Source organism: Triticum aestivum, chromosome 7B (assembly GCF_018294505.1).
Source record: "Triticum aestivum cultivar Chinese Spring chromosome 7B, IWGSC CS RefSeq v2.1, whole genome shotgun sequence".
Taxonomy (NCBI): domain Eukaryota; kingdom Viridiplantae; phylum Streptophyta; class Magnoliopsida; order Poales; family Poaceae; genus Triticum; species Triticum aestivum.
Window position 1 is genome coordinate 87964031 of NC_057813.1, and position 10789 is coordinate 87974819.

The following is a 10789-nucleotide window of genomic DNA, read 5'->3' on the forward strand; positions in this document are numbered from 1 at the left end:
GTGGCGGCGTCAGCGGGGCGGTGTTGGACGAAGGAGTTGTCCGAGGCCACAGGGGGAGACGTCGGAGTGTGTGTGTCGGGGGGGGGGGGGGAGCTGCTGTGGCCCGGCAAAGGCGGCATGGGAAGAGGTGTGGAGGCACGGACTGCTGGCAGACACACTGAAACTGGGAGGCAGCGGCGACGGGACGGGGCGGGGCAGAGGATGGCCAATGTGCCATCGACTAACAGGCCAAGGGGAGGAGTACACGTGTCACGCGCGTCCGCTTGGATCGGTGCGTTGGACTGACTTTTTAGTCTGCGACAATCCAAACAGATACGCGCGGACAAAACGGAGCGGCACATTGGAGTTGTTCTTATATGCAATCTAAAAAAGACCGAAGGAACTAAGTAGAGACCACATAAGATGTTCCCCTTGCTAGTATTAAGTTGGAATGAAAGCTCAACTGAGGGAAGCATCTATGCCGTGAGCGGGCCGACCTGGGCTTCCGATCAAAACCGTCAACCACATAAAAAAAGATCAACCAAAACCAAAAAAGAAATAATCAAATCAAACTTTTGGTGAACCAAATCAAAATCTAAACCAAGGATTTAAATTTCAAATGTAATAAAAAACAAACAAAGGAAAGTAAACACAAACAAGAAATGCATTAAATTTGTATTCAGGATCAGATGGTAAATTACGGGGATGCCCCAGTGTCGTAACAGGCTTATTGGGGCGGGCACCCCTCTCGCATAATTTAGCGAGCCTGTACCACTCCTCATTTCCCTTTGCTGCCTGAAGGCACGATTATACTGGACGCACCCAGGTCCGTTCTTTTACACCATCTGTCCACGCGCTCACTCCCTGCGGCCGAGGTGGGACTAATATGACTCTCCAACCTCGCTAAACCCTGCACGCTGGACAAGTTTTGTGGAGGCCAATGGTTAAACCTGCAAGAGCCATCATATGTGGGTTGTGGGCCGGTCATCATATGTAAAACATTGGCCCATGCAGGTAAGTTTTCGCGCCGCAGAAGTAGGACAGTGCTTAAAAGTTTTAATAGCATAATTTAGAAGAAATGTACAAGCATGGGGATGTAGCTCAAATGGTAGAGCGCCCGCTTTGCATGCGGGAGGCACGGGGTTCGATCCCCCGCATCTCCATAATTGTTGTTTTTGCGCAATTATTAAGGTATTTTTCTCACCTATTCTCAATCTATCTCCATGCTATGTTTTGCGCCATTATTAAGGTATATCACCGTTGATTTTTTTTCCTATATCCTCTTTATCAAAAAAATTTCATGCCGCTGTTCTATACTCCCTCCATTCCACAATGTAGTGCCTATAGATTTTTATGAAAGTCAAACTTTGCCAACTTTGACCAAGTATATAGAGAAAACTATCTACATCTACAATATTAAACATATACATTCTGAAAATATAACTCGCGATGTATCCAGTGATGTCCATTTGGTATTCTAGATGTACCTACTTTTCTTTATAGATATGGTCAAAGTTTGTAATGTTTGACTTTTGCAAAAATCTATAGGCACTACATTATGAAACGGAGGGAGTATCAGTTTTCAGTATATACAGTAGGAATTTCCTCCCTGTGAGACATAAGATGATCATTTGATACCACTTGACATGAGTGGTAAGCTATATTTACCTTAATATTACAACAATCATTTAGAAAAAGATTGCACGAATCTTAACGTTGGCATAAGACTTAGATGTGCAATATTAGAGTACATCTAGATGTGCTTCAGCAAAACTGTTGATTCAATGGCCGAAGCCATGCTTGATTATTATCCACTGTTTAGTGTGCATTTTTTAAGGTATTTTTCTCACCTATTCTCAATCTATCTCCATGCTATGTTTTGCGCCATTATTAAGGTATATCACCGTTGATTTTTTTTCCTATATCCTCTTTATCAAAAAAATTTCATGCCGCTGTTCTATACTCCCTCCATTCCACAATGTAGTGCCTATAGATTTTTATGAAAGTCAAACTTTGCCAACTTTGACCAAGTGTATAGAGAAAACTATCTACATCTACAATATCAAACATATACATTCTGAAAATATAACTCGCGATGTATCCAGTGATGTCCATTTGGTATTCTAGATGTACCTACTTTTCTTTATAGATATGGTTAAAGTTTGTAATGTTTGACTTTTGCAAAAATCTATAGGCACTACATTATGGAACGGAGGGAGTATCAGTTTTCAGTATATACAGTAGGAATTTCCTCCTTGTGAGACATAAGATGATCATTTGATACCACTTGACATGAGTGGTAAGCTATATTTACCTTAATATTACAACAATCATTTAGAAAAAGATTGCACGAATCTTAACGTAGAATCAATGGCATAAGACTTAGATGTGCAATATTAGAGTACATCTAGATGTGCTTCAGCAAAACTGTTGATTCAATGGCCGAAGCCATGCTTGATTATTATCCATTGTTTAGTGTGCATTTTTGACTTCTAGCACCAAGACAGTTGATATACTCGGGAGGGGATTAGTGGCACGCAGTGTCGGGGCACGCAACCTTAATATTTTTTGGCTTTTGATTTTCAAATTTTCATACCTTTTGAACCAAACCTAAACTAAGTTGTTTGTGTATTCGTGTTCCTTTTGATGAGGGCTTTTAAATAAGTTCCATTTTGAACATGTTTTGATGAATTTTTAAAACTTCGCTAAGTTTCAACTGCTGAAACTTGGTATGAGCGAACAACGAAAATTTAAGTTTCGAAACCTAAAACTTTAGACTAAATTTGGCCCCTTCGGAATCCAACGACTTTACGGGTCGCCTTAGTCTATTTTGCCAAGTCTTGCATGTAAGCCGAGTGTTTTTCGCGGGATAAACCGAGTTTTTTATGTAAGCCGAGTGTTTTTTAAGCGGGACTCGATTTATATCTGGATAAGCCGAGTGTTTTTTGAGCGGAACTCGATTTACATCTGGATAAGCCGAGTGACCTATGTAAGCCGGGTGCTATTTTGCTGATACTCGGTTTACACTTATATTAGGAGTAATGCTTGAGCTACGTAAAAAATGTTACATGATCTACGCAATGGGTAACGTGGAAGGATTTAATTGGGGAAACTCCTATATGCCGCTCTTTGCGGCAAACAGCCGCAGGTTCGCATAGGCAAGTGTCTACCTGGGCCACCCCATGAAAGAAACAGCACACAGGATCTCTTGGAAGAGTCCACACGCCACAACCAGTTGAGCTAACAAAGGTTATTGAACAAAGAGCAGCCTAAAGCATTAAATACCAAACATCCATCACAGATCCGATATATTTTTAGAAATTCAGAACGCAGTTTTTATTTTTCTGAAACAACCCTGAGTGTTTTATAAAACACAAACACTTTTCAACATTGTAAACATTTTTTTTTAAGTTTAACATTTTTAAAAAAGAACGTTGTCTGAATTTTTGAACAAATTTGCAAAATAGGAACATTTTCTGAACATCCTGAACATATTTTAATTTGTGAAAAATTGGAAACATGATTTTTTTTTGAATTTGTGAACAAATTTAGTAAACAGGATTTTTTTTTCAAAATTCTCAAACATTTTTCAATTTTCAAAAAATATATAAAAACAAGAAAGTTTTCTGAATTTGCGAACAAAATTTGAAAACTGGAACATTTTAGAATTTGAGAAAAAATTTCTAAAATGTAATTTTTTAAAATCCTGAAAAAAATTTAATTCATGAACCAAATTTATCACGCAATTTTTTTTGATTTATGAAAGTGAGAACAAAATTTGTGAAATTGGGAACAAAATTTGAACATGGGAACAAAAAGTATTTGAAATCCCAAACATTTTGTTGAAATATTGAATATTTTCTAATTTAGAGAAAAACTTTGAACATGGGAACAAAAAATTAAATATCCCATACATTTTTTGAATTTACAGAACAAAATTTTTAACTCATGAACAATTTGGAAATCCTAAACTAAATTTGAAAATGCGAACAGTTTTTAATACATAAAAAAATTAGATAATGGAACCATTTTTCAAAATTTGGAGACTCTAAAAAATTTCTAGTATTGATTTTTTTTAAATAAAGTAAACAATCTTTGAACTTCTGAACATTTATTGAAATTGGTGAACAAAATTTGAAAAACTGAAGTATTTCTTATTATTTCTAAAGATTTGTTAAAAAATGAAAATGACAAAGGAAAGAAAAAAGAAACAAAGAAAATAAAAACATAAAAGGAAAGAAAACTGAAAAAAATTATAGAAAAAACTGGAAAATAACGAAAAAGAAACAAAGGAAGCTATAAAACCGGTTCACGAACCTTCCTTTACCTTCTAGAAGGTTTCTAAAACGAGAAAAAACTGACTGAAACATTCCAAAAACCGCCTGCTACTATAGTGCGTACTTTGCTGATAATTGGGCTGTCCTATGTCGATCGCTGGTCACTCCCGTCGGTGCGAAGCGTCGACAATCTGCCGCAGAATGCGGCAGATAAGATTTTTCATTAACTGGATCAGTAGAGGGGAAGGGGTCCACCCCCTGTTAAAATCAGGGGACCGATAGGTTTAGATAGGAAATTTACGTAGGCCTTCGTAATCTTTTTCGTAGGTGTAAGATTATCGCTTACATTAGCCGAGTACATGATAATTTGCACTCGGCTTACCTCATCACACACAACAACGTGTGATTTTCCTGTCGTCACGAATTAGCATCGATTGAGATTTAGCAATCCATTTAAAAAAATTGAGTCGACTCATCATTGGCAAATATGCACTATTGGTTTGAGATACACGGGTTGATGACCAGTTAATTTCTAATCAACTAACTTGATACCTTTAATCCATTTCATCCCTTTGGGTACATCCTCGCACTCCTTGACGTGCCGAGACAGCTCCTCCTTGTTCACCGCCTTGCCCCGGCACTTGACATCGGGCGTCATGTGGAAGCACGGCTCCATGGACACGGCGCGCACGCACGGCGTCTCGGGCACCTTGTGGTCCTTGGCGATCATGAGCATTGTGGGGCGCAGCCCCGCGAGGCTGCTGCTCATGTAGCCGAAGGTGGATATCCCCGTGGTGAGCAGCACGTCGGAGAAGCTGAGCAGGTAGATCTCCGCCAGCGCCTTCTGGTTGTGCGACCGCTGCCCCATCGTCTGCCGCTCCTCGTGGCTCGGCTGGAACACCCCCACCCTGCCCCCGCCCTCTGCCGCGTGCTCGTAGTACGTCGACTTGATCCTCTCATAGTACTCGCCCTGCAGCGACGCGATCAAGATGGCCTTGGATTTGTTGGAGCCGTCGGCCGCGGTGCTCGTCGTGTTCGCCTCGTCGCCATCGACGTACGGCAGTATGCGCTCCCGCCGGGAGCACGCCATGATCTGGTCGTACATGTCGTCGACGGGGATGGATGCCCAGGAGAACATCCTGATCTGCACGCCGATCCTCTCGTCCGCCTGGGCCAAGTACGAGTGGTAGTAGCGCGTGATCATGCCCCACACCGAGTTGGACGGGTGGAACAGGTACCGGCCGAGGAGGTGCGACGCGCTCTCCATGGCCGGGAACAGCCTCCGGAGCTCGCCCTCGAACTCGGCCATGTCGTACAGCGCCGGCACGAAGTAGAAGTCGTTCTGCAGCAGCAGCCAGTTCACCTTGGCCAGCACCAGCTGGTCGTCGTTGCAGTAGAAGAGCCGGTCCGAGCGCCGGAGGTCGTGCGCCAGGTGCAGGTACACATACGGCGGCACCGACCGCGCCGTCGCCTTGGCCGGGTCGTTGGAGATCTTCTTGCCGTCCAGGAGGTTCCCGTACGACTCGTTGGAGCGCGCCCCGAGCCGGGACATGTCCGCGACGGGGAAGTCCGGCGGGAGCGCCCAGGTCCCGCCGGGGAACGGCTCGCAGAAGAGGTCGGTGAAGTCGTCGGTGGAGTGCACGAGGAGGACGCGGCCGGTGAGGAGCGCGTACAGGAACGTGCTCAGCAGCGACAGCATCCGGTTGCCGAGGCCGTTGTAGGGGATCCACACGACGTAGTTGCACTCATCGTCCTCCGTGCTGCTGCTGCCGGAGCTGAGGTGATCGACGGACTTGGCGTACGGCGGCGTGCCGGGGCCGCACTTCTTGTGCCGAGCCTCGTAGTCGCGCAGCTTCTGCAAGAGGTGCGGCGAGGGCGCGTAGGGGGAGTGCTTGTAGTAACGCGGGGACTGGTACCGGCTCAGGCACGCGCGTCGGTCGGAGCCCGGCGCGAGCAGGCCGCCGAAGAGCTCGTCTGCGCCGCCGCCGGCGACGCTTGGACGAGAGACGTTCACTAACCCTGAGGGATCGACCGATCATCAAGCACGACAACTTCTTGTAATAAGCTTTATCTCCACGTACGTTTGCAAACAAACACGTGTCACACACATTTATTTGGTCACAAGAGAGAGAACTTGCTGTGTACCTCCGGCTGTGGCGGTGAGCTTGGCGGCGTTGTGCCAGACGGCCGGCGCGCGGAAGAGGAACACCAGGAACGGCAGCGTGCAGAGGCACACGATGAGCACCACGCCCGCCCTGCCCATCCTCTCCTCCTTGCCATCCCTCCTCCTCGCCGGCCGATCGTCCGACTTCTTCTCCATCGTCTCCGTACGATCGAGACGCGAAAGCCCCATGCATGGTTTTTAACATGATCCCTAACTTGTCATGGGAGCAAATTAAAAGTGCGTCTTGGAGTGCATCTCAAAAGAAAAAAAGTACACGTTCGATTGGAGTGCGGTGTACGTGTATACGTTGGATCGATCCATTAGAGTTGCGTTGCATCATGTCAAAAAATGTGTGGCCATTTCGTTTTGGATGCTACTCTACTTTGCGTCAAGCTGGGGCAGGTTCTGGCGTTGACTCTTTTGGGTAGGCGAGCCAGCACGTGATATGGGAGAGAGGATGGGCAGTCAACGCGTGGAGTACAGGACACGATGTGATTCTCCTTTTTTTTTTCAGTTTTTGCTACTACTCCCTCCGTTCCTAAATATAAGTCTTTGTAGGTATTTCATTATGGACCACATACGGATGTTTATAGATGCATTTTATGTGTAGATTCACTCATTTTGCTTCGTATGTGGTCCATAATGAAATCTCTCCAAAGACTTATATTTAGGAACCGAGGAAGTACTTCTTAATTCCCACAAGGCCCGTACAATATTTTGCATTCAGTTTTCTCAGTCTTAGTCGATTGAGACTTAGTTATGTCGATGATATATTTCTTTGATTTTGCATGAAGATTCGTACATTTTTTTAGTTCTTTTTCTTATAGACCTAGCCACACCTTCTTGCATTTTTCCAACAGCCTCGACAGCCATGTGATTGAACCCAGCCAACGGTCTGAATTTGCATCGCATGGGTGCGTTAAAACACTCGAATCGCTTGGGGTTTCCACCACACAAAACCACTCCCCCCCCCCCCCCCCACACATGTACTCATACACAATGGGACACGGAAATGATAAGTACCTAACATCGGTGTTTTAGGATGTCATATTGAACGTGTTCACTTCTGTTTGATTAGCTTTTTTTAAAGAGAGTTCCTCTCCGATTTTCATTAACAGAAATCACAGAAAGTTATGGCGGCTGCGATTAGAGGTCTTGAAGCTTTGGTGGAAGCCTGTATTCGATGCGATAAAGACTATGTGTCACGTGGTTGGTGAATTGTAACAGTAGCCTTGGCAAGCGGGGTCGGCAACACTGGAGGACTACATTTTTGGTGGTGCTCCTCGAGTGTTGAGTTTCGATTCCAAGGGTGATGATCTTGTTGAAGGCATTGTTTTTTAGGTGAACTTGAACTTTCTCCAGCGTGAAACCTAAGATCTTCGATCGGGCAACGACAACCATTGTGCATTGTTTCCTTCTTGGAGGTGTTGCTTTTAGAGAACTATATTTGTAACCCGGGTGTTGTCTCCGGCGGTGGCAGGGGCTATTTTACTGTCCGGGCACCCTCGGCACGTGCCCGGGCTCGATGCCGCCACTTACCAGGATTTGGGCGAGGATTTTTTGTCGAAAGAGACTACCTGCCAAACGGAATTGCCAGAAAAGACCCTGATGACCCACAAGTATAGGGGATCTACCGTAGTCCTTTCGATAAGTAATAGTCTCGAACACAACGAGGAGCAGAAGGAAATGGCAAGTGGTTTTCAGCAAGGTTTTCTTTGCAAGCATTAAAATTATCGGTAACAGATAGTTGTGTGATAAGATAATTCGTAACAGGTAACAAGTAACAAAAGTAAACAAGGTGCGGCAAGGTGGCCCAATCCTTTTTGTAGCAAAGGACAAGCCTGAACGAACTCCTATATAAAGCAAAGCGCTCTCGAGGACACATGGGAATTACTGTCAAGCTAGTTTTAATCATGCTCATATGATTCACGTTCGTTACTTTAATAATTTGATATGTGGGTGCACCGGTGCTTGGGTGCTGTCCTTCCTTGGACAAGCTTCCCACTTATGATTAACCCCTCTCGTAAGCATCCACAACCACGAAAGAATAATTAAGATAAATCTAACCATAGCATGAAACATATGGATCCAAATCAGCACCTTACGAAGCAACACATAAACTATGATTTAAGCTTCTGTCACTCTAGCAACCCATTGATGTCTACTACGCAACTTTATTCTTGTAGACTCGTGTTAGGCCTCCAAGCGCAGAGTTTTGTAGGACAGTAGCAATTTTCCCTCAAGTGGATGACCTAAGATTTATCAATCTGTGGAAGGCGTAGGATGAAGATAGTCTCTCTCAAGCAACCTTGCAATCAAATACAAGACATCTCTTGTGTCACCAACACACCCAATACAATGGCAAATTGTACAGGTGAACTAGTTCAGCGAAGAGATGGTGATAAAAGTGTAGTACGGATAGTAGATATGAGTTTTTGTAGTGCGAACAATAAAAAAATAGCAAGGTAGTAAATGATAAAACGGAGCACTAACGGTATTGCAATAATGGAAAATGAGGCCTAGGGTGCATACTTTCACTAATGCAATCTCCCAACAATGCTAACATAGTTGGATCATATGATTATCCCTCAAAGTGCAATGAAGAATCACTCCCGAGTTCCTATTAGCGGAGAACAAAAGATAGAAATTGTTTGTAGGGTACGGAACCACCTCAAAGACATTCTTTACGATCAATCTATCCTAGAGTTCATACTAAAATAACACAAAGCTATTCTTCCCGATCAATCTAACCAAGAGTTCGTACTAAAATAACACTGTATGACACACATCAACCAACTCTAATGTCACCTAGATACTCCAATATGTCACCACAAGTATTTGTGAGTTAATTCTACAATATGCATCAAACAACTTCATGATCATAATTTTCAATCTACACAAAGAACTACAAGGGGACCCCAAAGTTTCTATCGGAGAAAAGATAATAAAAATGTGCATCAACCCCTATGCATAGATTACCCCAATGTCACCTCGGGAATCCGCAAGTTGAGTGCCATAACATACATCAAGTAAATCAATATGATACCCCATTGTCACCTCAAGTATTCATACCTCAAGACATACATCATGTGTTCTCAGATCCGAACATTCAATCCGACAAGACAAAACTTCTAAGGTTAAAGATTCAATTCATCACAACAAGTGTAGAGAGGGGAGAAACATCATATGATCCATCTATGTTAACAAAGCCCACGATACATCAAGATCGTGACATCTCAAGATCATGAGAGAGAGAGAGAGATTAAACACATAGAGCTACTGGTACAAACCCTTAGCCTCGAAGGTGGACTACTCCCTCCTCATCGTGGTGGCCGCCGGGATGATGAAGATGGCCACCGTGATGATCGTCCCCTCCGGAAGGGTGCCAGAACGGGCTCCTGATTGGTTTTCGGTGGCTACAGAGGATTGCAGCGAAGGAACTTCTGATCTAGGTTATCCCCAAGGGTTTTTGGAATATTTGGGAATTTATAGGGCGAAGAGGGGGTGCAGAAGGCCACCGAGGTGGGCACAACCCACCGGGGCGCGCATGGGAGCCCAGGCCCGCCCTGGTGGGTTGTGCCCCCCTCGGGGAAGCTCCCCGAGGTGCTGCTCTGGCCCATTAGTAGTCTTCTGGTCCATAAAAAATCTACAAAAAGTTTCGCGGTGTTTGGACTCCATTTGATATTGATTTCCTGCGATGTAAAAAACAAGCAAAAAAATAGCAACTGGCACTAGGTACTGGGTCAATAGGTTAGTCCCAAAAAATGATATAAAGTTGCTATAAAATGATTGTAAAACATCCAAGAATGATAATATAATAACATGAATACTTCATAAATTATAGATACATTGGAGACGTATCAGCATCCCCAAGCTTAATTCCTACTCGTCCTCGAGTAGGTAAATGATAAAAGAAATAATTTATGAAGTGTGAATGCTAGGAAAGTGCATAAGTTTGATCAATGATAATTTCAATCACTTTTCCTAGCATCATAACAACATCTCTTTCTCATAAAACTTTCCATGTTAAAGTAGCAACCAGTTCACATGTGAAGGTTCAAACAATGAATTCTCTTGAAACTCAACAACCTATATTCTTAGTCACCAAACAATTGCAATTCAACTTATTCAATAGTCTAAGTAAGAGCTCCACATACTTAACCATCATATAGTCTTCTATGATTGCTAACACTCACCGCATACGCATGAGCAAAACGTTTCAACCGGACACATAGAAAGATAGAGGCTTATAATTTCGCCTCCCAACATATTCACCTCAAGGGTGATGTCAACAATAATAACTCATGCTACCCATATCCAACTGGATATATGTGCCTAGATCTTTCCTCACCACGTGATGTTTGCCAAA

At 43.6% G+C, this 10789-nt stretch overlaps 1 protein-coding gene and 2 non-coding genes across 3 annotated transcripts; 1 reads left to right on the forward strand and 2 right to left on the reverse strand.

Moving 5' to 3' along the window:
• Nucleotides 1-660: 660 nt before the first annotated feature.
• On the reverse strand, nucleotides 661-766 carry LOC123163368 (small nucleolar RNA Z279/snoR105/snoR108). Its single transcript, XR_006481875.1, has one exon. It is a non-coding gene; the product is annotated as a small nucleolar RNA Z279/snoR105/snoR108 (small nucleolar RNA).
• Nucleotides 767-1069: 303 nt separating this feature from the next.
• Nucleotides 1070-1142, forward strand: TRNAA-UGC (transfer RNA alanine (anticodon UGC)). The gene has a single exon. It is a non-coding gene; the product is annotated as a tRNA-Ala (tRNA).
• Nucleotides 1143-4749: 3607 nt separating this feature from the next.
• Nucleotides 4750-6566, reverse strand: LOC123161702 (galactoside 2-alpha-L-fucosyltransferase-like). The gene is made up of 2 exons (XM_044579511.1): nucleotides 6402-6566; nucleotides 4750-6275 (listed from the first exon to the last, which is right to left on the reverse strand). The coding sequence occupies exons 1-2, from the start codon at nucleotides 6517-6519 to the stop codon at nucleotides 4789-4791; spliced, it is 1605 nt and encodes a 534-aa protein (XP_044435446.1). The 5' UTR covers nucleotides 6520-6566; the 3' UTR covers nucleotides 4750-4788.
• Nucleotides 6567-10789: the final 4223 nt, after the last annotated feature.

Excerpts from the sequence above, each read along its gene's own strand:
- LOC123161702 (XM_044579511.1), bottom strand. The coding sequence starts at position 6,519 with ATGGGCAGGGCGGGCGTGGTGCTCATCGTGTGCCTCTGCACGCTGCCG. Across the intron at positions 6,276-6,401 it reads GCTCACCGCCACAGCCGGAG|GGTTAGTGAACGTCTCTCGT; the intron begins GTACACAGCAAG and ends TCGATCCCTCAG.